General features: G+C 51.5%; 2 protein-coding genes across 20 annotated transcripts in view; one reads left to right on the forward strand and one right to left on the reverse strand.

The window, feature by feature from the left end:
* Positions 1 to 2,879, reverse strand: part of Grk4 (G protein-coupled receptor kinase 4) — a 115,183-nt gene extending 112,304 nt beyond the window's left edge. For all 17 annotated transcript variants that reach the window (XR_007110574.1, XR_007110571.1, XR_007110575.1 and 14 more), the window contains exon 1: positions 2,302 to 2,879. Coding sequence is in view for 11 of the 17 variants with exons in the window: in XM_047567220.1 (XP_047423176.1) it covers positions 2,302 to 2,347 (46 nt within the window). In the remaining 6 variants the exon portion in view is untranslated. The remainder of the gene's footprint in view (positions 1 to 2,301) is intronic.
* Positions 2,880 to 3,096: 217 nt separating this feature from the next.
* Positions 3,097 to 25,518, forward strand: Nop14 (NOP14 nucleolar protein). Of its 3 annotated transcripts, none has more exons than XM_047567263.1 (18): positions 3,098 to 3,406; positions 6,992 to 7,126; positions 7,646 to 7,787; positions 9,651 to 9,790; positions 10,282 to 10,416; positions 11,108 to 11,230; positions 11,931 to 12,059; positions 13,341 to 13,641; positions 14,271 to 14,404; positions 15,037 to 15,122; positions 16,300 to 16,435; positions 19,965 to 20,066; positions 20,561 to 20,714; positions 22,426 to 22,585; positions 22,957 to 23,104; positions 24,825 to 24,943; positions 25,026 to 25,181; positions 25,401 to 25,518. In XM_047567263.1, exons 1-18 carry the CDS (start codon positions 3,212 to 3,214, stop codon positions 25,498 to 25,500), a joined length of 2,595 nt encoding a protein of 864 aa, XP_047423219.1. In that variant the 5' UTR covers positions 3,098 to 3,211; the 3' UTR covers positions 25,501 to 25,518. The 3 variants fall into 3 exon arrangements, with proteins under 3 accessions (XP_047423221.1, XP_047423219.1, XP_047423220.1); XM_047567264.1 differs by having other exon boundaries at positions 3,099 to 3,406; positions 14,274 to 14,404; XM_047567265.1 differs by lacking the exons at positions 25,026 to 25,181; positions 25,401 to 25,518 and having other exon boundaries at positions 3,097 to 3,406; positions 22,451 to 22,585.
* Positions 25,519 to 25,806: the final 288 nt, after the last annotated feature.

Consider the following 25,806-nt stretch of genomic DNA (forward strand, 5'->3'; position numbering starts at 1 on the left):
TATGCTGCAATTTCTCCAAGAGATAAAATGGGGCTAAGGTCTCCTTGGAAGAATGATGTGAAACAATTTAAGCTTATTTAAAACAATTAAAGATCATAAATTGTTTAACAAATGTGTTATATGGTTAAAAAAAAAGTCCTAAAAAGTTTCAAAAAAGTAATTAGTTTGTGTTTTATTTCATTATTGAGATGATAATTTCACACTTCCTTGAAGCATGCTTGACACAGTGACCAACAATGCTTTCAAGGCACAGAGTCTGCCAGCATTCCTCAAAGAAGGAAAAGGTTCTAAACAATCTTCTATTTGAGACAATCTTTGGGATGCTACTACAAAATATTATAAAATGAACAGTTTATAAACAACAGAAATTTGTTTCTCTCAGTTGTGGAGGTTGGGAAATCTAAGAACAAAGCAGATTTGGTGTTAGGGCACTTTCTCATTCATAGGCAGTACCTTCTCACTGTGCTCTTTACAGACAGAAGTAGCAGGGGCGTCTCCGGGGTCTCTCTTTCAAAGGCACCAATTCCACCACAAGGGCCTTCCAACATGACCCATCTCCCAAAGCTTTCATCACATAACACCAACACCTTGGGAGTTAAACATATGAATTTGGGTTCAAGGGACACAAACATTCAGACCACAGCAGAGACAAGAGATAGGAAAGAGAAAGAGAGAGAGAAATTGGTCCCATTTTAAATAAATGGATTATCTAATATTAAACCCAAAACACTGTAATTCCCAAGCCAACATACAAGTGTTATCCTATGTCCACTGATTTCAAAAGTTAATTTTCTAATACATGAACCAAAGAAAGAAACAAAGAATTACTTATGAACAGACATGTGTCCAAGAAGGCACTTCCTAGCATTTCCTGGGAGATAATCTAAAGCAAACAAACAAATACAATTACCAACTTGAGAAAACTGCCCTAAATTAACCAATATCCAAAATAAGTCCATACATTTCTGATATTCATATTCAACTACTTTAAAACATTAACCAAACTGTATATAATGACACTTTCTAAACAGGAATAAATATTCCTGCTCACTGAGGGAATTATAGCACCATGTAGTTAATGAGACATCTCAGGAAAACCAAAAATTTCATTTTTTAAATTATTACTGTTAAAAAAATTATTACTATTGTCTTAGGCTTTCATGGAATGAAGTGCTGGTTTTGTTATTTGGCACTTATGGAATATTTATATCTACCTCATTATGAAACCTCTGCAGCATTAACACAAAGCCTGCTTGTCACAATATTCTCTTTTGTACATTATTCCCAGATGGGAAGGTAGAGGGGAAAAAAACAGGTCAGACTTAAAAACAGTCAGACCTGATTTCCTATGAGGATCATTGCCTTCCATGAGCAATCTGGAGTTCACAGTGAGGGACAAGAGGCAGTCAATGCTCCTGAGGAGGGGGAGAGTGCACACTGCTCCGAGGACCCGCAATTGCCTTAATAGAAAAGCAAAACCCGTGTGCTTCCCACCCAGCCTCAGTTCTTCTGTATAAAAGATCCCAAGTACCCTCGGGGAAGGAACTGCTTTCTGGACACAATTAGTGCCCTCTTTTGCTGAGCTACATCCCCAGCCTCTTTGTAACCAAGGAGAAACCTATACAAATCCTCCAGCTTCCTTTGCTTCTAGCCGACTTCTATTGGCGGTCAGGAAGCTGAGCAACGATCATTCGAATACCACCAGCTTTGCCTCTGATGACACCTATGACCGAAGTTGCCCAGGAGGCCAAAGACTCACGATCCTAATCTCCCTGTTCCCCAGATGAGAAGATGCCTTCTGCACGAAACCATCAACTGCAAGACTAGCTATTCCCGAGAAAGCGAACTTAAAAGCATGCATCCTAAGACTTTCTAGCCAGTAGCTTTTCTTCAGGCTTCCAGAACCCAGGACGTGCGGGACCGCCGGGCGCCAGGAGCGCAGACCGGCGCAGACCGGCGCAGCCTACCGGGTGCGCTCCCACAGGCCCTCGCCCGGACCCTTAGGAAGGCGGCCTTTTTAGGACGACAGTCCCCATCTTCCGACCTAAGGGTTTGTGGCCAATAAAGCATTTCTTCCCCGCTGGGCCACCGGAGGCGGCAGCGGGACGCCTGGGCCGCGCCTCGCCCGCTCTTGGGGCAGGTCTCCCCGCCCTGCCTCGGGCATGCCATCCGGCACCGCCGCGGGGATCGGTCCTGCGCCTGCCGACCGCGCCTTCCTCCGGGACAGACAGCGGCCTGCCGCGGGCTCTGCCAGGTCCCCTCGCAGGACGCGATGCGCCGCCCTGCCCAGGGGGCACCCACCTTGGCGCGCCTTCAGCAGCAGCGTGTTGGCCACGATGTTCTCCATGGCCAGGCTCCGGCGCGGCCGCCGCTGCCGGCGTCTGCGGTGTCGGGGGCGCAAGGAGGTCCTGCGGGCCAGAGACGGGGAGGCAGCAGCCGCGGCCTCCGCGCATCCCTCGCCGGGCGCCGCCTCCTCGTCCCGCCGGAGACAGGACCTCCGGGAGCCGCCCCGCCGCGGCCGCCGCCGCCGGCGTCGCCACCTCCGCCACCACGGGCGCCGGCGCCGCCGTCGGCGCGAGCGTCGGCCCACGGGAGCCTCGCCGAGGGCGCCAGCGCGGGAGCGGCCGGGAGGCGAGGCGTGGGCAGCGCGGCGGCCGCGGGACTCCTCGGTCACGGCCGCCGCGGCGTCGCTCGGGCGCCGGTCCGCCTTGTCGCCCCCGCCCAGCGCGTGCAACCCGCTCCTCGGCGCCCGTCGCCCGGGCAGCCCCGAGACGGCGCCGCACCACACCCCGCGGGGTCCACAGGAAGGGGGACCGCCCCCGGCGGCGACGGCTACAGCCGCCGCCGCCGCCCGCTACTGGCACAGCGGCCGGCTCCCTACTAACGGTTTCCCAGAAGAGGGCGCCCGAGGAGGCCGCGGCGCCTCGAGGGCACTACGACTCCCAGAAGGCCCCGCGCAGAGGCCGCAGGAGCGTGGCCTGCCGGGAGTTGTAGTCGCTCAGCCAATAGGCGCGTAGGCTGGCGCGGGAGCCAGTCGGCGTCTTCTTGGACGAGTCTAGGTCTCGTGAGAACCTGGGCGGTGGGGCAGTTATCGCGAGACGAGGCTCGGCGGCGTCCGCGGCCCGGCACGCATTTCCGTAGTGAACAGCTGCCACCGGCTGCCGCCCCGGGTTCCCTGACTTGCAGGCGCGGGCGCGGCGAAACGCGCGGCATGGGGAAGGCCAGGCCGCGCGCGGCGCGGAGGCCGGCTCCTCGGGCGCCGGCGGGGGCGCGCGGGAGCGCGGCGCGGGCCAACCCCAACCCGTTCGAGGTGAAGGTCAACAGGCAGAAGTTCCAGATCCTGGGCAGGAAGGCGCGCCACGACGTGGGGCTGCCCGGCGTGGCTCGCGCGCGGGCCATCAGGAAGGTGAGGCTCTGCTTGTCGTCCTTGCGTTTCCCCGATTGCAGTATGGCACGGGCCGGTTCGCCTCGGCGCCTCGCTGTGGCGTGGGCAGGTCCCGCCACGTGCGTGGTTCTGACGCCTCTGACTGCCCGGCAGAGTTGAGCCCTGGGGAACCGCGGGCGTCCTGCACAGCGCGGCCTGACCGATCCCCGTGCTCTGAGCTCCGCGCGTTCGGGGTCGGTGGTGGCACAGGACGCTGCGCCGCCGCGGGAGTAACTGAAAGGCTGCCTGCTGTGGACGGTCTCCACGCGCGTTTCCCACCTCGCCCGTGCCCATGACTCTGTCCAGTGTTCTGCACCTTTTTTAAAAAATTAAGTTCACAATGGCGTTCTATATGCAAGTGCTGAGATACGACCTTTTTAAACAATTCTTACAGTTGCTCTCAGGAACATGCATTATGAAGTTGGGGAAGTAATTAAGGCACAGGAAGAAAAACTGAATTTCCCATGGTCACACACACAATAAGGGCTGGGGCTTGTATTCGGGATCCAATGTCTTCGAAGCCTTTGTGCTACACTGATTACCCAATCTAGCTTCTGGGGAGGTAGAGATAAGCGAGTTGCCATCAAGAGCTCTAATCTATATTCCTTCATACAGTATGCCAGCCAGGTGATCTCTAATGCAATGGAAGGTAATTACTAGAAAGAGTTGCCATCACTGTAATAGCAAGACAGGTGACTGACACAGACAAGAGTCCAGCCCTGCACACTCCAATGCCAGTGGTGTAGGGTAGGCCTGTAACCTCTAGTGGAGGGACATCTGTCTTTGGTTTTCTCATTTTAAAGTGATAATAACGCACATTCCTCCTCTCGTGGGGGTTATGAGCATTATAAGTGCACCAATGTTTAGTGAGCATTCTCTAAGTGTCTCTCTCGTTAGATATCTCGCCTTGTCATTGCCAGACGCCTTCACAGTCTGACCTCAACCTGTTATCCTTGTTAGCCTCTTGCAGCTCACTTTGTCCAAGAAGGACAGACTGCTTTGCCTCTCAAAGTTGCTAAAGTGCCAGCTCAAGTCACCATTTCTTTTTAGTTGTTGCTGCTGGGGCTTGTGCATGCTAGGCAGGCTCTCTATTACTAAACTACACCCCCAGCACCAAGTCATTACTTTGAATAGTCTCCCAAGCCCCACAGCCCAAATAGGGCAGCTTGCCGAGATCTCTTATATCTGAAGAGAGGGGAATTGCCACTCCCCGCCGAGTTCCCAGGGCTCGGCCAGTGGTAGGAACTGATACTTGAAGGAACCAGAAGTAGAATGAGAGATGACAGTCAGAAGAAAGTATGATAGTCAGGAAAGTCAGAAAGTTCTTCACAGGAGTCACATTCATGCTGTGTGGGTTGAGTGGCTGGACTATCTTGGGGATAGGTAGAAGCACATTGTCCCAGTGCAGTGAAGGATGTGAGCAAGTCATGCAAGTGAAGAGCTCAGAGCTGGGGTACAGCCGGTCTTCTAGCCGAGTTCAAAGGATGTGCATGAGTCAAGGCACACAAGGGCTCGGGTTGTAGGCCTCGGTCCCTCCATGTGTGCTAGTCCTTGGGGAGTAAAGGGGCTGTCCCAGTTGTCTTCTCTGGTTGGTTAGGGCACTTTGGGACAGCACTATAATGCAGCAGTAAGAAGGCAGTCCCAGCACCATCACTTTATAGCTGTGCCTCACTTCCTTCAATCCTAAAATAAATTACAACAGTTAAGTGGTGACACACACCTATTATCGCAGCTTCTCAGGAAGCTGAGGTAGGAGGATGGCAAGTTCATGGTCAGTGTGGGCAACTTAGCAAGACCCTGACTCAAGGTAAAATAGAAGGGGCTTGGAGTATAGATTAGGGGTAGAGCCCTTGCCTATCATATGCCAGGTCCTGGGTTCAATCACCAATCCTGAAAATTAAAAAAAAAAAAAAAAAGGTTACTAATGTAGTCCCTTATAGTAGATCAGGCATTGTGCTAAAAATCCTCACAGACTAGTGAAGGAAATACCGTTGCCTCCCTTCTAAACCTGAGGAAACTGAGGCAGGGAATAAGTATATAACCTTCAGGTTGGAAGTGGTGGGGTTAAGATCCAAACCCAGACTCTAGTGCTTGACACTACAGGCTGGGGCAGTTTCCTACTGATTGCTGATTGCCTCATGTAACCCTCTCCAGACTGCCTGAGGTAGGTGGGTGTCTCCTTGAGCAGAGTGGCCACTGGGGACAGATGTTAAGCATCTTCCAAAATCCTGGCTAGGAGTTGTTGAAGCTAGGGGAATGCATGTCCATGCTCTGGACTGTACCTCTCAGGCCTTTGTGAGGAGGGGACAGAGGTGCTGTGTCATGATGAGAGTGCTCCTCCCCAGACCTGGATAACTTCTCCATGCCCCTCAGGTCTAAGGTCCCTGTCTGGGCCTCCTGGAGATGCGTGTTTGACTCGCCCAGGAATCCCTGAAGAGTACAAGAAACTTTCCAGTCTAGGCTTGGAATAGGGGTTTGAATACCTGTCAAGGTGCCCTGCTTGTGCTGAAGGGTTTGTAAAGCCACCAGATTGGATCGTTGCAGGGTCTGCACTGTGTGATGATCCCGCCTGGGTGCCACTTCTTCTGTCACTGGTCATGTATAAGCTCTGCTAATTGGTAGTCTCTGAGCAAACAGAGAATGTCCATGATAGGGCGAGGTTCCTCCTGCAGCCAACTCAGGTCTCAGAGGCCACAGTCATTCCTCACTTCCTATCTAATCTCCGCTTTAGGGAATTCAACTCCAAGGAAAGCCAGCCTTGAATGACATGGAACTCATTAATTGCTGCTAGTGGAAGAATACTAAATTGTTTGATTCTTGATATCGGTTGTTGAATTCTGTGTTTAAAATAGTGCCTTGCTTGATAAGGTATGAACTTCCCCCATTTGATAAGCTCATTTATGACCTAGTATCACATGCAAAGCACAACTCTGCATTTCTTAGGAGTACCTTCAAGAAATAACCGCCCTCCATGATAGAAGGAATCCAAACTTACTCTGTTTTTCCAAGTGAATCAGGCCTGAGTGAACACTTTGAATCCTGAGGCAGCTGCGACAGCTGAAAGAGCAGTTCAGCATCTTTAGTCTGCTCTTAATGCTTTTGGCCTCTCCTTTCTTTCAGCTCTAGGTAGACTCTAAAGAGGAAAATGATTATTCCATCAGCTGAGAGTGAGTTGATTTTTTGCTTATCACAGTTCTGTTCTAGACGGGCGCAGTGGCATACACCTATAATCCCAGCGGGTCGGGAGACTGAGAAAGGAGGATTGTAAGTTCAGAGCTAGCCTCACCAATGGTGAGGTGCTAAGCAACTCAGTGAGACCCTATCTCTAAATAAAATACAAAATAAGGCTGGGGATGTGACTCAGTGGTAAAGTGCCTGAGTTCAATCCCCAGTACCAAAAAAAAAAAAAAAAAAAGTTGTTCTTACTAGGGAAGACATGAAGTAGTGTGGGTGGACTTTTGACATCACAGTGCACAGCTGTGAACTTTAAAATACACACCATTCTGATGCTCCCTTTAGTGGCAATTGCAGGAATTTTTTTGTAAAAATTGTTTATGTCTTTTTCAGCGTACACAGACTCTACTAAAGGAGTACAAAGACAGGGATAAGTCCAATGTGTTTACAGATAAACGCTTTGGGGAGTACAACAGCAACATAAGCCCAGAGGAAAAGATGATGAAGAGGTTTGCTCTGGAACAACAGGTATAAAAAGAAAAATGGAGGAGAGTCTTTGCTGTAAATTTTACAAAGAAGTGAAGCTCAAAGAGAGGGCCGATTCTCTTCATTTACCTTTGTGGATACTTGCCTGCCAGTTCAGGGGATATATCTTGTCAGGTTAGGCAAAAGGGGACATAACCTTCTGCAGATACTAGTTATTAAATGGACAAACATCATAACCAGAGCAGATGGCAGCAACCACTACCGAAGTTCTTAACTAAAGGGCCAACCTGCAGCTGCTGGGGGAGAGTAAGTGGTGGAAAAACTTTGATAGCAGGAAGGACTGCTTGAGTTACCGGTAACTTCGCCTCACCCACTGATTTGTTTAAGAGTTTCCCTCCATGGGTTCTGTTTAATCTAAATCATCGATCATGTGACCTAGCATAATCTTAAGGCTGGTTAGGCCTCGTCATCATATTTCACATATAATGGAAAAATAATTGTTTTTGCTGAGAAATAAACGTGGTAATTTTGGACAACTGATTTTCCTCGCACTTTTGTCAGCGACATCATGAGAAAAAAAGTATTTACAACCTAAACGAAGATGAAGAATTAACCCATTATGGCCAGTCTTTAGCAGACATCGAAAAGCATAATGACATCGTGGATAGTGACAGTGATGCTGAGGAACGAGGAATGTTGTCTGGTAAGTGGGAGGTGCTGCACACAGACCTAAGGGCTCACGGAACTTCTCCTGCTCTTCTCAGAGAATGTTGTCTCACGCAAGTTTCACCTCTCAGTAAATTCTGCATTTGGCTTTTTTTTTAAAAAGTTTCAGAACTTTAGGATGGTATAGGTAGGTAGGAAGGTAGTTGCTTACACAAGCTGAGAAAGCACCTTAGCATTAATAAAGTACATTTTCTTACTGAAGCACCACAGTGGTTTAACTGCACCAGAGATGAGTCAAGCTGTGGATGAACTGATCTCACTGACTTGCAAGACAGCTCTTTTGCACTAAACTGCACTGCTTTGTTGCCTGCTGTTTATAAATCCTGACCTTTTTGTACCAGTGATGTGTACATATATCTTTCAGTCTTCCTATAGAACCAGTTATGATCATTTGTGCAGGTAATAATATTGAGCCCTATCTGCAGATGGTAACTTGAAACAGAGTCAATCTTGGCCTTGATTAACACTGTGTTGAGAACTCAGTTCAAGTCTAATAATCTTGGGTCCTGTTTATAAAGTTGCAGGCATGATATTAATGTGCTCACATTTCTCATAAAGTTAAGGGTAAGTCCCATTTTCCAGCATCTTCAGAGCAAGGCTACACAGAACTAAAACTGACTTGCAAAGCTTTGTCTTCAGTGCCTGGAAGGCTGAGGCAGCAAAGCTCTTGACAGGAGTCGAAGCAGCCTGTGGGGCAAACCCCTGTGCTGTGGAGGGCGCCTTCTTGCATTTCCTGTTGCACGGGGGACCCAGACAGTGAGCAAAACCTGTCACTAAATTATGCTGTCTAATCAAAGGTGAAAGTAAAAACAAAGCCAGGAAAGGACTGGAAAGTGCCTTTGGAAGTCACGACCAGCCTCCCCAAGAAGATGGTGTGTTTCCACAGTCTCAAGGGCCTTGTGAGCAGAGAGCATCCCCACAGGGAACAGTGAATCCAGAGTGCCTGAGGTAGAGCGGCAGGCTGGCTGGTGGCTGAGAGGACAGGAGGCAGTGGTAATAGGCAGACAGCAGGACCTCTGGCCACACACAGGAGTTTGGCTTTCACTCAGGAAGAAAGCCTTAGAGAGGTCTGTGCCGTGGAGTCTGTTCATCTGACAGGATGAGTCAAGTGGATTTACTAGTGAGCAGGATATAGGTGTGAGGGAAGAGGAGGCGCCCTTCTCAGGAGATGGAGAAGACGGGGACAGACAAGCTGGGGAGTGTGCAGTGCCTGTGAGACAGCCGCGGGACAGTGCCAGAGGGCAGCTAAAGGGTGCCAGCATGGAGAACAACTGAAGCCACCAAAGGAGCAAGAATGGATAGAGAGATGGCAGGAACTGCAGCCTGAAGAGCTGGAGAACAGGAGAGGCTGGAGAGGCTGCAGGCGGGTGGTGGCCAGAGCCGAGTAGACAGCCTTTCTAGGAGGAGAGAGAGATGTGTTGAGCACTGCTGATGTTAAAAGGAGGACCAAGAACTGATTACAGAGCAACAGGGTTCCATTTTAGAAGAAAGGCAGGGCAGAGCTGGGGAGCAATGGGATTAAAGATGGAGCAGAGATAGCCCTTTGGGGGCAGTGTAAGGTGACCAGGAGAGCTTGTTGACCTGGCAGCAATAAAAGAATGATCCGACAGGAGGGGAAAACAAGGGCACACTTGCTTGGTGTCTGAGAAGGGGGACATGGAGTGTCAAGGTGAGCGTCGCCCAGAGAGCTCTGAGTAACTGGAGGAGTCACTCTGGTTGCTTGGCCTGCAGGCTTTGTAGTTTTACTGAGGTCGGCAGCCTTGGGTGAGCAAGAGTGCAGCAGACGGTGCCTACCAACCCAGGGCCCCATCTTCACGGTGCTGTTTTCTACTCTTTCTAGCTGAGTTGACTGCCGCCCACTTTGGAGGTAGGGGACTCCTTCACAAGAAGACGTCTCAGCAGGAAGGTGAAGAAGGGGGAAAACCAAAGTCACGGAAAGAACTGATTGAAGAGCTCATTGCAAAGTCAAAGCAAGAGAAGGTGGGCAGCCGTGTTTTCTGTGGGGGCTCCAGCATGAGCCACGCCCAGCTTGTACTTTTTCTCCCTGTGCATTCTAAGGGTCATTAGATACTCTAAATTTAATAAGAGATTTCATTTTAGAGAGGAATTTTGATCTTTTAATCTTTTTTTGATGGACCTTTATTTTATTCATTTTTTTATATGTCATGCTGAGAATCAAACCCAGTGCCTCACACATGTAAAGCAAGTGCTCTACCACTGAGCCACGACCTTGTCCCTCTTTTTAATCTTGATCATTTTAATCTTACCAAGCACAAAATTCCTGCGGGCGGTTGCTGGCTTGGTGTTGGGTGTGTCAGGGTGTGCAGAACCTAACTGCTTGAAACCCGTAGTGAGCTGCGTGGGGCATCTAGATGAACAGAGTAGCCTGGCTTCCCCTTTGCCCTCCTTTTTGTTGGTACTGATGTAAATTGAAGTCCATCAGTGACACAGGGTATGTCTGTTTTTTCCAGAGAGAGAGACAGGCACAACGAGAAGATGCCCTTGAGCTCACAGAGAAGCTGGACCAAGACTGGAAAGAAATCCAGACCCTCCTATCCCACAAAACTCCCAAGTCAGAGAAGAAGGAGAAAAAAGAAAATCCTAAGGTAGGAATTAAGGGATTGAAAACTGCAGTGAAACCTACATTGTAAACCTGATTCTTCTTTGGAAAAAAGACAGGCCAGGATGCTTCCCTGGCCTTCCTCTCTTGGGACAGGCTTGCATTGCGCATCTCCTCTGAACACCTGCCATGCGCCGTGCTGGGCTGGAGCTTCCCTAGCGTATGCGTGAGGTGGTCTGCATGCCTAGGGTGAGAAGGGCTGTGAGGTGGAGACTCGAGGCTGGGTCTGACCCTCCCGGTCCCATGCCGCCATGTGTCCTCCGTGCGCACCTCGAGCGCACTTCCACCCTCGCTATGCTGCCGTGTGTCCTAAGTGCGCACCTCAAGCGCGCATACCCTCCCCGTCCCGTCTATGCCGTCTTGTGTGTCCTACGTGCGCACCTGGAGTGTGCTTCTGGGCAGTGCTGCTCCCCTCTGCTCTTTCTTATGTCTGAATTTTTGGAAAATAGTATCTTTGTTTGAACTGCTGGATTCTAGGGAAAACCTAGGGTTTCACTTGGTGACATCATGTGGCCATCTGTAGCACAGCTTTCTCTGAGAGAAGTCTCAGATGGTGATTTAGCTTCTTCCATACCCTGAGGGGCCCTTGCCAGTGTGTCGGAAAGCAAAGCCCGCCACACAGATCTTTTCTTTTTGTTAAACTGTTAAAAACAAAAAGTGTCTTCTCTCCACCTTAGCCTGATGCCTACGACATGATGGTTCGTGAGCTTGGCTTTGAAATGAAGGCACAACCCTCTAACAGGATGAAAACGGAAGAGGAGCTGGCCAAGGAGGAGCAGGAGCGGCTCAGGAAGCTGGAGGTAGGGTGACCTGCAACACAGCAGGCGGGGGCAGCCCCTGGGGAACCTGGGCTTCCTGTGTAAGATTCCATCGCTGCCTTTTGCTTCTAGCCCTTTCTGCTCTATTTTGAAAGATGCGCTAAAGATACAGTGTGTTTAAAGTTTGTATTGATGTAACTGTAAGCCTTTTTATTTCTAATTACAAAAGCAAAAATATGCAATAAAATGCTTTAATACCCAAGCACTCCAAATAAAAAATGGACATTCCTTACAATTCCTCTACCTAAAAATGTCTGCTAACAATATAGTGAGTGTACTGCTTTCTTAGTTTTCTTCTGTGCATTAAAAATTTTTAAAATGTTATTGCATTTAAACAAAAATAAGATAAAGACATACTTTTCTACACTTGACTGTTTTAAAGTAACCACACCACAGGTCTCTTCCACACCCAGAGTACTACAAACAGGGAGGTCTCTTGAGCTCCATTAGAGTGAGACCTTAGAGGAACAGGTTTTACTTTCTTGTGACTGGAAAGTATTATCACAAAGATTGAACAGTGCCTATTAAATAAGGATGTCTTCCACACAACTTTGACTCTGAGTGTTCACTTGTCTGAGTGAAGGTGGCAGAAAGCCGGCTGGAGGCCTGTTGTCAGGAGCAGGGACACACGCGTCCTTTCATATCTGATCACACCATGTGGCTTCTCTTTCCTTCCTGTCAGACTGAACGACTTCGAAGAATGCTTGGAAAGGAGGATGAAAGTGTGAAGAAACCAAAACACATGTCAGCAGATGATTTAAACGATGGCTTCGTGCTGGACAAAGATGATAGGCGCTTGCTTTCTTACAAAGTAAGAGGTTTGGCTTCGGTTTCTTTCTTTTTAATTTGAGAACATAAGGGTTTCATCACAGATGAGGATGTAAACCTGAAAGTCTCTCTAAAGTTCTTTACTCTGCGTGCTCAGGGGTCGGCTGCCAGCGCTTCCTAGAGAAGCCTGTGTGTGCTCTGCCTGCCTCCCTCCCAGAAGGTGCCTGGCGACAAACCACGACAGGCTGCTTTATCAGCTGTTGGCATCAAGCACTTTCTAACCTACAGTTTGTAACTGATTATCTGCAGGTTCCTAGCGTGACATGAGAGCTGACTCAAGGTTATAACTCTGAATATTTTTGAGTAGTCAGGTTTCTAGACTGGTACAGTTTTTGTTCACAAAATGTGTAAGGTCTCTACCCACTTGTCCTTTTAGAGTATATCAGGACTCAAAGCAGAAAAAGAGGCTGCTGTTTTGAGCAGAAAAGGGCCCAAGACAGGAAATGGGGTGCTGGCAGAAAAGTCCAAGGTTATCTGGAATAGCAGAAACCTGGGGTCACTCCCCCAGATCAGGAAGCCACTGCTACCCTCTGTGTTCTCAGCCTCCAACAAGGGCATGATGCAGAAACCCTCACAACCACTATACCCATGGACAGTGGACACCTTCCCAATCTTGGACCTACACAGCTCCTTGGCAAGACATAACCCTTTTCCAGTGCTGGCAGGACTCGCTGGGAGCCTATATTAGTCCATTTTTTGCTACTATAATGAAGTACGTGAGGCTCAATGGTTTTATAAAGGAAAGAGATTTATGTAGCTAATAGTTCTGGACATTCAAGGGCTTGGCAACATCATCGTCTCAATTGGTGAAGGCCTCATGGTGGAGGGCATCATGGTGGTTGAGTGCCTGCAGGAGAAAGTGATCACATGATCAGACAGGAAGTCAAGAGAGGTAAAGGGGCCAGGCTCATACCTTTTTTAACAACTCTCCTGAGAACTCACCCGGGTGTCCAAGGAGAACCCATGATTTCTTCCCAGAACAGTGCCTTACTGATCCAAAGGCCTCTTACAGATGCCATCACCTCTCATAGCACCACACTGAGGACCAAGAGTCCAACACAGGAACCCTGGAGAGACAGACCCCCTCCAACCATTCTAGAACCTTCATCTCTTGTGACTGAGGGCAGCATACATGGGGGTGGGCAAGGAGGCCCAAGACCAGGGGACAGTCGGGTAGGAAAGCACCTGTACCTGTGGTGTAGTTGCAGAATGGCCAGCTGTGCTCTCTGCACAGTGATGCCCATGGTCTCTGGTCCCTTTCTAGGATGGAAAGATGAATGTTGAGGAAGATGTCCACGAAGAACTAAGCAGGGAAACCGGAAGCCACGGGAACAACGAGGAAGAGAGTGAAGATGAAAGCGGGGACCCAGACAGCCACTCAGACCTGGACTCTAGTGCAGAGAGTGGGGACCCAGACAACCACTCAGACCTGGACTCTAGTGCAGAGAGTGGGGAGGAAAATAAGAAGCCACAGAGAGAGCAAGGGCAGACTCCTGGGAAGAGACTGAGAAGTGACCAGAACACTCCAAAAGCTGCCAGAGCTGAGCTGCCCTACACCTTCGCAGGTCCGGGGTGCTGGTTCTCCTGGGCCTGGGGACAGTTCCTGTGGGCTGCATGCAGATGAGGCAGACACACCTCTGTGTGGGCCCCAGGGCGGGACCTTGATGCAGCTGCGAGGCTTGTGTTCAGACCTGAGCACTTGTTTGGCCATGTAACCGTTTTTAGATAAGATAGAGGGTGTTTGGTCTGGTACACACAGAAAAACTAGTTCAAGTAAGTAATCCTGAATTGTCCTGTGACTGGAGGGTCTTTCCAGAGGAGAGCTAGGAGTGAGGCTGACCCCCATGGACATAACCTTTGATGGGCAAGAGTCTTGGGAGGTAGCATTGATTAGCTCTGTATCTCCTTCCAGCTCATCTGGGACACTGGGGCATTAAAACTGGCACTGTCACCAAGTGACCCCTGAAGCGAACTCCTGCTCAAGGGAAGGTGGGAGGTCACAAATGCACTGGGGCATCCTCAGGTGCATGGTCACTGCTAGATAGTCCAGTTCACTCAGGTGTGCTTGTGAACAGGTCTGCATTATCTCTATGAAAGCAGAGGAGGGGATTGCTTAGTGTCTGGTGTCCACCTGTGTCAGCACAGGTAGGAGCCATGCTTGTTCTAACTGTGAGTGAAGAATGTTTGTGTTCAGTAGCTCCTGAATCCTACGAGGAGCTGAGATCTGTGTTATCGGGAAGATCAATGGAAGAGCAGCTTTTGGTGGTGGAGCGAATTCAGAAATGCAACCATCCAAGTCTCGCAGTGGGAAACAAGGAAAAATTAGAAGTACGTTGGAGTTTAAGAGATGCTATAGGCTAGGGTTGTGGCTCAGGGGTTGAGTACTTGTCTCGCATGTGTGAGGCACTGGGTTCGATCCTCAGCACCAAGTAAAAATAAATAAGTAAAATAGAGGTATTACGTCCATTTACAACTAAAAAAATATTTTTTAAAAAAAGAGGTGCTGAGTACTGGGAGCATGAGGGTGCCCCGTCAGAGCATCAGGGTTGCCTGAGGTCACACATGAAGGGGGCCTGGGGCACTGCCCCTGGGCACCGGGCACCTCCCCAAGACCTGGCACAGGCCCTTCCTTTCACATGAGAGCAAATAGCTCACGGCCATCCAGTGGCTCCGCCCACAGCGACGGGCACATGCCTGCCCCCTCGCTCGCAGGTAGAGCGCGCCCATTGCACCACCCTGTTAGTTCTGATGACTGTGTCTCCATCTGTGCAAGTGCCACCTGGCCCTTGGCTTCCCTCCTCTGCCCCCTGGGGTCCCTGTGCCCCTTCTGAGCCTCTGCATTCTGCATAGGAGGTCCCTTGACTACCTTCTTTGCCAGACTAGGTGATGAAAGTCACATGCCTGTGACAATGTTCTTGGTGCTTGGCACTAAGCTCTCTTCCCAATTCATGTTCCTACAGAAACTGTTTGGCTTCCTTTTGGAATATGTTGGAGATTTGGCTACAAGTGATCCACCAAACCTCAAAGTAATTGATAAGTTGGTTGTGTAAGTAAAAAAATGTTTATGTTCGCAAGGACGTGGGGCTGAATTGAACAGTGGTTCTCCCGGTTAGGGTCATCAAGGCAGGTAGGCTGGTGACGTGAGCATGGCAGGTAGGTGGACTGCCCCCAGAGCTTGTAAGCAAGTCTCACAAAGCAAACCCATGGCAGTGAATTAATGACCCCTTCCCACTCTGTGCTGCTCCATTACCAGAGACAAGATTTACTTAAATAGAAACACATTGACTTTAAAACAGTTGAACCCCTCAGATTCACTTAGAGCATCGGGTGGCTCATTTGTTCAGTTCATTCCCCAGTGAAGCTCATGGATGGTTGGGAAGTATCTGGAACACATGGTAGACTGTGTTGTCCCTCACAGAATTTGAGCCCCATGGTCCAGGTCCTTTCACACCTCTGGATCCTGACGAGGCTGGTCTACTTGAGCCAGTGAACTCCTGTGTCCTACAAAGGGATGAATAGGGTGGGTTCTGACCCTCACTCCGCTGGCGTGCTCGCGTACACAGAAGGGCACTCTTACAAAGTGTTTGCAAGGAATGGATGAGTCCATACGTAAAGCACCACAGCTGACACGTGGCATGTGCTCCAACAGCAGCGAGGTTATGAATGGAGGTGTTTCTGCCACCACCACTCAAAAGGTACTCCCAGATTTTTAGGAAATGGCAAAACTAAGTACAGTGATTATAAAACACCATTGGAAATTATCTGGAGCCAGGAGCGGTGGCGCATGCCTGTAATCCCAGCTACTTCAGAGGCTGAGGCAGGAGAGCTGCAAGTTTGAGACCAGCCTCAGCAACGTAGTGAGGCCCTGTCTACAGTAAAAAGTGCTGGGGATGTGGCTCAGTGGTGGAGCATTTGGCTAGCATGCACTGGGCCCTGAGTTCGCTCTCCAGTACCCTAAAAAAGAAGAGGAAAACTTGCCTGGGTCATTAGGAAGGTTGGCAGACAGCAGTAGGGAAACGGTGGGTTCTCAGGCTGCTGCGTTGCCGGGTGGTCGGGCCCTCGACGTGTGAGGGCTTCCAGCAAGTGAAAAGGTTCACCTAGAGGCTTCCCTTTCTGACGACTTGTACAATTAGCAGGTGACTGCACAGAAGAATTTCTTCAAGAGTTTCCACTGTGTTTTTGTTGTCTGGAGTTCTCTCCTGATTTGAGTCTCTGCTTTGCAGGCAGTTATATAATCTCTGCCAGCTGTTTCCCGAGTCTGCAAGCAGCTCCATGCAGTTTGTTCTCCGAGATGCCATGCACGAGATGGAAGAAATGATCGAGACCAAAGGCCGTGCAGCATTTCCAGGCTTGGATGTGGTGAGCAAGACGGGTTCTAGCCTTGGTCCTCGGCCACCACAGTCAAGTTCGGCGTGGCCTCACACAGAGGACTGTGGCTTTCCTTGAGAGGCTGACTGTGCCCTGGAGCGTCCAACTGGTGGGGAGAGGACTACAGCAGGCCTGAGAGGACAGTCGGCCCCTAGCAGCAGTTGTCTGAAGTTGCTGATAGATTCTGGTTTGAGTCCATGTGGACAGGGCTATATCTAATTTTTTTTTGCTAGGGGTTCAGGGGCCTTAGGGAGTGAACTCCGGACACTGCCACTGAACTATATCCCAGCCCTTTTTCTTGTGTGTGTGTGTGTGTGTGTGTGTGTGTGTGTGTGTGTATTGCTGGGGATTGAACTCAGGGCCTTGTGCATGTGAGGCAAGCACTCTACCAACTGAGCTATATCCCCAGCACCCCAGCCCTTTTTAATTTTCAACTTGAAACAGAGTCTAAGTTGCTGAGACTGGCCTCAGACTTGTGAGCCTCTTGCCTCAGCCTCCTGAGTCACTGGGATTACAGGCATGTGCCACTGTGCCTGGCTATATATAGTCTTAATGGCAAAGATGCTTTAAGGTGAACAGAACCATTGTGTTTTCCTTGGGACCCTTCCTGTTATAAACAGCCTTATATGGCATTTTTAATTTTAGTATCTTTGAAGAAGAATTGCTCTGGGTGCCATGGCACATGCCTACAATCTTAGCAATTTGGGAGGAGAAGGCAGGAGGGAGTCTCAGGTTCAAGGTCAGCTTGGGCAGCATAGGGAAACCCTGCCTCAGAATGATATAGGAAAGGGCTGGGCGTGTGGCTCAGTGGTGAAGCGCCCTGGGTTCAATTCTTGGGGGGTGGGGGCAGGAGTACTGGCGTGAAGTGCCCCAAGTCCCTCTTTCCAGCATGTTGAGTGACTAGCAGTGATTAACAGTCCCCAGCATGTGACGTAGTGGTGTCCGCTGGCCTCTTGCTCGAGCCTCGACCCAGCACCCTTCTCACGTTCACCTGCCTAACCGGTGGGTTTTGGGTGCAGCTCTAGACACTAACACTGGAGCTGTGGCTCTGGGACCCTGTCTCTGCCTCTCTCAGTGGGCACTGCTAGGCTGCCAGGGTCCAGGCCCGGGTGCTTGTCCTTAAGGCTCTCCAGTCCTCTGTTCTTGTTTGTAAAGGGGCAATAACCATAAAGGTCCCCACCCAGACTGGACGGCGTGAGGGTTGGAGGTGGCATCTCTTACAGTCCCATCAGCGCTGTGCATAGCTGTGGAGACCACGGCCACTGTCCTGTTGCTCCAAGGCAGGAGCAAAGGTGTGAGAAGCTGGCAAGGGCTCCCTTCAGCCCTACTCCCTGGGCCTCGTTTTCCTTAGAACCCCCAAATGCAGGCAGGACACGGGGTTCTTTAGAACCCTCTGGTAGTTCTGCAGTGATACCAGAGTCCTTGCCCGACCAGGAAGGAGGAATGGGGCCCACTGGTGTGTGCCTGCTATTTTTAAGTTCCCATGGGTCCGAGTGACACAGTTGTGGACACTTTGGGAGGGTGTCTTGATGCCCCTGATAAGAAGGGTTCCTGAGATGCTGCAGAGCCCAGGCAGGGCAGTTCATCTGCCAGCCACCCTTCTGGTGACTCACTGTCAGTGTCACCTGCTGCCCGCTGTGCCCGACTCATAGAGGTGTTCTGTAAGCATGACTTGCCACCACCATCAAAAGCAGAGGAGCCACATGGATGGGAAAATGCAGTCGCAGCAGCTTCCTGGCATGGAGATGTCGGGTCCCCCTGCTTTCTCAGGGACGTTACCTTTTACTGTGATTTTAGAATCACAGTAACTGGTGGAGTGTGTCCAGGTGTCGCCTTGAGGATCCCTAGTCAGAGAGCTTGCAGTCGAATCCTCACCGCACCTGTGACGTAGCAGTGGGCCTGAGGCTGCCTTGTCCTGAGCAACCCCGCAGGGGCGATGCAGCCCCATCTGACGTGCTGGCCTCGCGGCCCCTGCATCCATCCAAGACAGGAGGGACGTGCCGTCTTAGAGGCCCCCTGATCTTTGGGCCTGGTCTTTGGTGCGCTGACAGGGGAACTCATTCAGCCGCATGCGTTGAGAGCAAGGCCCTCCTGACCGGGCCCCAGCACAGCAGTCCCACCCTCACCGCCTCAGGCCCGTGTGGGTGGCCGTCCTTTCAGCTGACCTCTCCTGCCCCAGGTGTCCAGCCGCAGCACCCACCGCTTCCTCTGGTCAGCAGCCGCCCATCCTCTTTGGAGGCCTGTCATTCCTCTCCCTGCTGGGGAGCACAGCCTGGCCTCTCACAGCGGCCTTCTGAGTGCCGGGTGCTTACAGAGGGCCCAGCCTGGTTTCCCTCCATGATGCCGTTTGGCACTGCCTCCCCCCACACACTCATTTCCCCACAACCTCACCAGTTAAGCTTTATCAAGCTCTTCTTTACCAATATGAAAAACAGACCATGGCATCTTGATGGAGCTTTATTTTACTTCTGCTATGAAGCTAAGATTGTTTTTACATGTTGAAGAAATTAATGTCTTTGCAGAGGCTTTTCATGTCCTTTTTGCAAATCCTTCTTTGGGTTGTTGGTCTTTTTCTCAGTGACTCTGTGGGACTCTATGACACAGACCGTCCTCCGTGGTGAGCTGCACACTTTTCTCCCACGTGGTCTAGACTGTCAGCTGTGCTCATGGCAGCTTTTGCCCTTGTGAGTCTTTGTAGTGAGACAAGCCAGTGGGCCAGTGCTGTGGACCAGGGCGGGGGCGTCCTCGCCGCTGTCTGCAGAAGGCTCCCTCCTGCCGCATGCAAGGCCGGCTCTGATGAGGGCTCCCCTGGAAGCTGCACCTCAGTACACCCAGGCAACAGCTGGTGGCAGGCTGCTGCTCAGGAGCTGGGACCTGTACCTGGGACAGCACCAGGACCTACTGAAAATACCTTGTGTCCTTCCTGGTGCTTTAGAAAAGCCCAGCAGTGTGTTTTGCTGAGCAGTTCATGTGCTTTTTCTAAGTGATGTTTGGAGTGAGCACAGCAGTAAGCCAGGCACACATGAAGGTGTTTTTTTGTTTTTTTTTTTTTTAATAACCCAGGGGTGCTCAACCACTGAGCCACAGGGTCTCACTAAATTGCTGAGGCTGGCTTTGAACTCGTGATTCCCCTGCCTCAGCCTCCAAAGCCACTGGAATTACAGTGTGGGCCGCCGCTCCTGACTAGTGAAGTCTTTAGGCAGCTTGTGGAGAGGAAACAGCAGGAAGGGCCACTCTTCCTTCTGCAGAGGCCACCAAGCACCCTGGTGTGAGTGTGGAGCCCCAGCACTGAGGCCGAGGATGGCCTTGCAGGTTCTGCTGAGCTCACAGATGAGTAACCCACTCGGCTCCTGGCTGGGAGTCTGGACATCCCTGGCTGTGTGGGGCACGGCACCCACAGAGGCTGACTGCGTTTCACCAGGACTTTCAAAACCAGCTCCCCTCTCAGCCCCTTGTAAGGGTATGGTTTAACTGAGCTTCACTTTCCTTCTGTAATCTGGTGGCAATACTTTCTCTCCAGCTTATTTATTTGAAGATCGTCGGGCTGTTGTTTCCAACCTCTGACTTCCGGCACCCGGTCGTGACCCCTGCCCTCATGTGCCTGAGCCAGCTGCTCACAAAGGTGTGTCTCCTCTTCCCAGCACATCTTAGGGCCTCATGGAAAAGGAGCATGACTGTTGAGGGCCAGGGACCCTAACCGTGAGATCAGGCCAAAGCTCACTTGTCTACAGGGCCTGTGAGACCAGAGAGGTCAGGAGTTCTGGTCAGAGAAGGGGCACAGCACCCTTAAACACTTCTCCAGATGGGCTGGGCATGGGGTTCTGATGTAGCTGTTCACGGTTAGTGGAGGGTGTGACCCCAGGAAGGATCTGGTCAACTCGCTAAATCTGATAGGGACTTTGTTCCCTTTTGGTTTGGAGTCATATTGGCTCCCTTTTCTTTGTGAGGCATACAGTTGGCCATGCTTCAGGATCATGCCCTCTGCCCTGTGTCCGCAGCAGGTGCAGGACTCCTCTGGGTGCTGCATGGCTCACCTGGGCAGTCAGGTTGTCTGCCTTACACATGCTCCAGAATGTCGCTCCAGAGCACCAACTTACCCTGTGGCTTCCTTTCCAGTGCCCAGTGCTGTCACTACAAGACGTGGTGAAAGGCCTCTTTGTGTGCTGCTTGTTTCTGGAATGCGTGGCTTTGTCTCACAGGTTCATACCTGAAGTTATTAATTTTCTTCTTGGGATTCTGTACATAGCAACTCCAAACAAGCAGAGCCAAGGTGAGTTGGTTTGTGGGCACTTTCCTGACATGTATTGTACTTGAGAATTTTTAAGTAGTTTCCCCAAAGAAAAAAGAAACACTTCTGCAGTCCTGCCACCCAGAGTAGCATCTGTTTTCCTCTGCATACACATGTGCACACACCTATGCACTCAGCCTGCTGCTGAGTGAATGTGCACTCCAGTCCTGCAGTCACACATGGCAAGTCTGAGCGGAGACCGTGAGCCAGGGCTTAGTGTCAAGAAATACACATAAAAGCCTTGACACACTTTTGTCTTATGTGTTGAAACAATATTGTGAAAAGAAACAGGTAGGGCCAGGAATGCGCTTGCCCAGCATGCAAGGCTCTAGGTACAGTCCCCAGCTCCACACACACAAGAAAGGAAACAGAATGCCAGTCTTAATTTGGGGGATTGGTTGTGCTTGGGAGGAGCCCGGGGCCTGGTACTTGGTGGTTTCATTTTGTTTTTGTCCCAGGCTGGCCCTCAACGCCTAAGCTCAAAACTGGTTCTCCCGCCTGAGCCTCCCATGCCTGGCGTCTTTCTTCGTGTGTCTCCTGAGGCTCACGTGGCTCACTGCCAGGGTTTAGGAAGGAGCCACAGGGAAGCAGTGGTTGATGAGGAGGAGTTCTCCTTCTGGCTTGGTCTTCTGAACTTGGTCCTGGCCTCGTGCCCTTCACTGCTCCAGGGCTTCTCTTGCAGATACTCCCTTCCGCAAGCTTCTCCCCACTCAGCTGCTGCCGTGGCACTATGATGGGTGCTTGGTTTCTGTTCTGTTTGGGGTCTTTTCCAACCTTGCAACGGGCCTCATCTCCCGTTTCCAGCTTGCTGCACACCTAGGGGCTGGCGGGGGGCGGGGGGGTTGCTGCGGGACTGCTTCACACCCTGCACGTGAGTGGCCTAGGTAGGCACTATTTTGAAGAGGTTTCTAGGTAGTTCCTCAGTACTCCAGTTCCGCTGCCTGCCCCTCAGCTCTTCTTCCATGACATGACTTTCCTGCATGTGGCTCCCTTGGTCCCTGGTGGCACTGATTTCCAGGCACTGCTGACACCTGTTTGTTCAGCTCGGCATTGGGCACCAGAGAGGCACAGCCATCCATGAGATCCCCACCACAGGAATTGAGGGAAGCAAGAGCAGTTCTGTCAGGGAGAGCTGCAGTAGATACCACTGGGTCCCGCAGTGGAGTTAGGGAAGGGGCAGTTGTCCTGTCCTGGTGGGAGGTTTGCAACAGACCAACCCTCTGCCCAGCTGTACCCAGGCTCTCCCCCAGCAGGCTGCGCCCTCTATGTCCTTGTGTCTAGGTGGCAGTTGGGTTGACTGCTGCCCATCCTTCAGACCTGGGAAGCTACCTGCCCTCATCCTCTCTCCTAGCCATCTCTTGTTTTCCTTTCTCCTACCTAGTTGGTTTCTTTCTGTAGGTTTTAATTGTATCTCCCACGGCTTTGGTCAAGGCCTACAGCCTGACACCACACGTAGTAGATCCACAGAAAGTCTGTTGCCAACTGGCCTCCAAGACAGGGTTTAGACACAGCTCTGACCACTCCCTGCCAAAGCTTCTGCCCAAGGCAGCATCGTACCTATGCTGTCTGCCTCCTGGAATTGACTGTGCCACATCTGGCACACCCAGGGAGCCTGGGGAGAAGAGGCGCTGCAGCGCTTGTCCTGTGGGTCAGCGACACCCGGGTCATCTCTCCTCTCACGCTTGGAATTCAGGTTCCACTCTGGTGCACCCTTTCAGAGCGCTTGGGAAGAATTCCGAATTGCTCTTGGTCTCTGATGCAGAGGATGTGGCCACGTGGCAGAGGGGAAGCCTCCCCCTGCGCTGGGCAAGTGGGCCGAGGGCCCCGACGGCAACCGAGGCCAACCACGCCAGGTATGTGCAGACGGCTCCCAGGCTGGTGGAGCACGTGGGCGCTTTTCATTTACCACCTGAACTTGTTTTTAGCTAGTGTGTTTTCCAAGGCTGTTTGGGTTGATGTCTAAAAACTTTCCTCGAACATGGATTATTTTCAAGACGTACCTGCTCAGTTTCACCATGAAGCTGGGAAGCGAAGGGGGCCCTCCTTTCCAGCTGGCAGTGTGTCTCCCACAGGCCTCCTGAATGCTCCCCTGTGGTGAGCTGAGGACCCCCATTTGACTTCTCGGTGACGTGGCTGGGGTGGCCTTTTCACCCAGGTTACTGGTTTCCCAGTGACTGGCCGGCACAAAACAAGTGGGGATCCTGCCTGTCTCCTGCCCTTGCAGACTGTCCTGCCTGGCTGTGTGTCTGGCTCTGCTCAGGCACTGCACCATCATATATGGCACACTGCCATCCTTCCACGCTGTCACCAGGCCCCTCCAGGCCCTCCTGACACAGCACCTGACAGACTGCAGCCACCCACACGAGCTCCAGGTAAGCCTTCCTGGCCACGGAGTGCCCTGCCTGGACTTGGATGAGTTGATGAGCCCTCACTAGGTCAGTGGAGCATATTTGTCCTTGAGGTTGCTTTTTAAGTCAAGGACTCCATCTTTACAAAATCAGACATGAATGGGAAATAAAATTGTGATATGGGTGGTCTAGATAAAAGCAGAGTGTGGGTCCATGCTGTTGCCCTGCGGAACCTCCAGGAGGCTGCACAGAAAGCCCACTGAGCCCAGCTCCAGGGACCTGGGCAGCTGCCTGGAGCACAAGAAGCACCTCAGCTCTGCAGCTGCCCGGTGGGTTCTGAGGGTGGTTCCTCCACAGCCTGAGCGCCAGCCTCAGTGGACCTAGGCACTCCTGTGCGCACTTCTGAAGAGCCCTTGGTACCACAGGCCTCTAGTCGTCCCAGACCTTCCGGTTCATCCGGCTCTTCGGCTCCTTGCTGCCCTCACGCCTGCTGCCGCCTGCAGCTCAAGTCCTCCTGCACCAGCCCAGAATGCCAGCAGAGCAGAGGGTGTCAGTGACCCTCTGAGTCCTGACCCTCCACTGCTGTCCCCTTGTCATTAAGAACAGAAGGCAGAGTGCTGACCACAGCACTCCAGGCTGCAGCAGCTGGCCTCCGGACCCTGGTAGCCCTCCTTGTCCTCTGCACGTGCTCCAGCCTCACAGGCTCGCCCCTCAAAAATCCTGGAATCTCCTGTTTGCGCTTCTTTGCTTGGAACTCCCCCTGGAGCAAAGGCTCCACCCCCACTCCTCTGCCAGGCCTCCCAACTCCACCACTGTGCTTCCCGTGCCTCTCCCCACAGTGCGACCCCCCCTGCATACTTGACCATCGTCTCTGCCCCACCAGGATGTGAGCCCTGTGAGGACAGTGGCTGGGCCGTCCTGATCCTGGCCCAGTCTCCAGAACCTAGAGCAAACCACGTCACCGTCCACGAATGCCAGTGAGGATGAGATGCTTGTACAGGCACCCACTTACCTTACTGTGGATGTGACTGTGGCTTGTCCCTGATATTTAAGTGACAGGGAAGCTCTCTGGTCCTGCACAGTCTGGACTGGCCAAGAGAGCATGATGGGATATGTAGGTTTCTGGGCACTCAGGTAATAGCTGACTGAGCCATGCCATGGGCACAGGAAGCTAAGCAGCTTGGGCTCCAGGACATAGCTGTGCAAGGGGAAAGGTAGGACCAATATTAGCGAGCTGGCTTCAAGGAGATTCCTCAGAAACCCCCAGTGACTTCTGAAAGCCAAGGCCTCAGTGAAAGTGCCTTAGCCGTCTGATGCTGTTGAAGGTAAGGGCCAGCTGCCCCATAGCACCTTCACTCCAAGGACCAGAGGCCACTTCAGCAGAGCGAGGTGGTTTTCCATGCACTTCCATCAAGAGTGTGGATAGCATAAGTTTCTCTGGGAGTGAGGGGTTCTGGAAGCACGGATACGGTGACTTCTTGCTCCTAAGTAAAGCCTTTCAGCTGGACCAGGGTGGCCAGTCTGTTGCACATGGCCTCCTTCCTCCTGCAAAGTGGCCCCTTCTGGACTGCTGTGCTGCTCCTGAAGCAGCCACCACCTTCACTTACCAGTGGGGCAGGAGTGGCTGCAAAGGCCACTGGGCTCTTCCATGTTGGCGTGATGTGGAGCCCCTAGAAGTTGGTGAGGACGCACTGTGGACGTGTGGCACCTGTGGCCACTTGCCAACTTCTTCATGTTGTTTCAGGAGCTGTTTCAAAGCACACTGGCAGAGATGGAAAACCAAAAGCAGCTCTACCGGCCGCTGCTCTGTGAGAAGAGCAAGCCAGTCCCGCTAAAGTTGTTCACCCCTCGGCTGGTCAAAGTGTGAGTGTCGGGACCAGGACGTGGGGTTGTGGCTGAGGTTGACCTCCTTAATGCTGTTGGCTCACTGGCTTTCCATTTTCAGCCTGGAGTTTGGAAGGAAACAAGGCAGCAGCAAGGAAGAACAGGAAAGGAAAAGGCTGATCCACAAACACAAGCGGGAGTTCAAGGGTGCTGTCCGGGAAATCCGCAAGGACAACCAGTTCCTGGCTAGGATGCAGCTCTCAGAGATCATGGAACGGTAAAGAGCGTGTGGCAGGAGGGGGAACTGGTCTCTCCATCACCAGGACTGCAGGCCCCTGGCAGGCAGCAGCCTCCGCAGTGCTGAGCAACTCCTTCCCCACCCACCTCCCCATGACCTTCCCTTTGGGTTGGACTTGGTAGCTGCAGGCTGGTGTGTTCTGAACTGTCATTGGGTCACAAGACATCCTCCAAAAACGGGCATTTGCTTCTTTTATAGGGATGCGGAAAGAAAGCGAAGAGTAAAGCAGCTTTTTAATAGCCTGGCCACACAGGAGGGTGAATGGAAGGCTCTGAAAAGGAAGAAGTTCAAAAAATAAAGTGTTCTGTAAATGAGGCGAGGTTGGACCAGATGATGAAAGTACTGCAGGTGCTACCGCGTCAGTGGGTTTCCCTGTGCTTGAGTTCCTGTTAGGACATCTTGATGAAATAGAATGAATTCTGAAACTGTACTTCAGAACAACCCTTTGTGTGAGGTTGTGCTGATAAACTACAGCCATACACCATTTAAGACATTTTAGTCTGGGGGGTTTTCTTTCTGTGGGTTGAACCCAGAGGCACTGAGCTCCACCCAGCCCTTTTTATTTGAGACAGCACCTTGCAAGGTTGCTGGGGCTGGACTGCAC

This window comes from Sciurus carolinensis, chromosome 10, assembly GCF_902686445.1.
Source record: "Sciurus carolinensis chromosome 10, mSciCar1.2, whole genome shotgun sequence".
Lineage (NCBI taxonomy): Eukaryota > Metazoa > Chordata > Mammalia > Rodentia > Sciuridae > Sciurus > Sciurus carolinensis.

Coding starts and splice junctions, on each gene's coding strand:
- Nop14 (XM_047567263.1), top strand. CDS start 3,212: ATGGGGAAGGCCAGGCCGCGCGCGGCGCGGAGGCCGGCTCCTCGGGCG. Junction 22,586..22,956: donor ACCGAGGCCAACCACGCCAG/GTATGTGCAGAC, acceptor CTGCCCTTGCAG/ACTGTCCTGCCTGGCTGTGT. Junction 23,105..24,824: donor GCCACCCACACGAGCTCCAG/GTAAGCCTTCCT, acceptor ATGTTGTTTCAG/GAGCTGTTTCAAAGCACACT.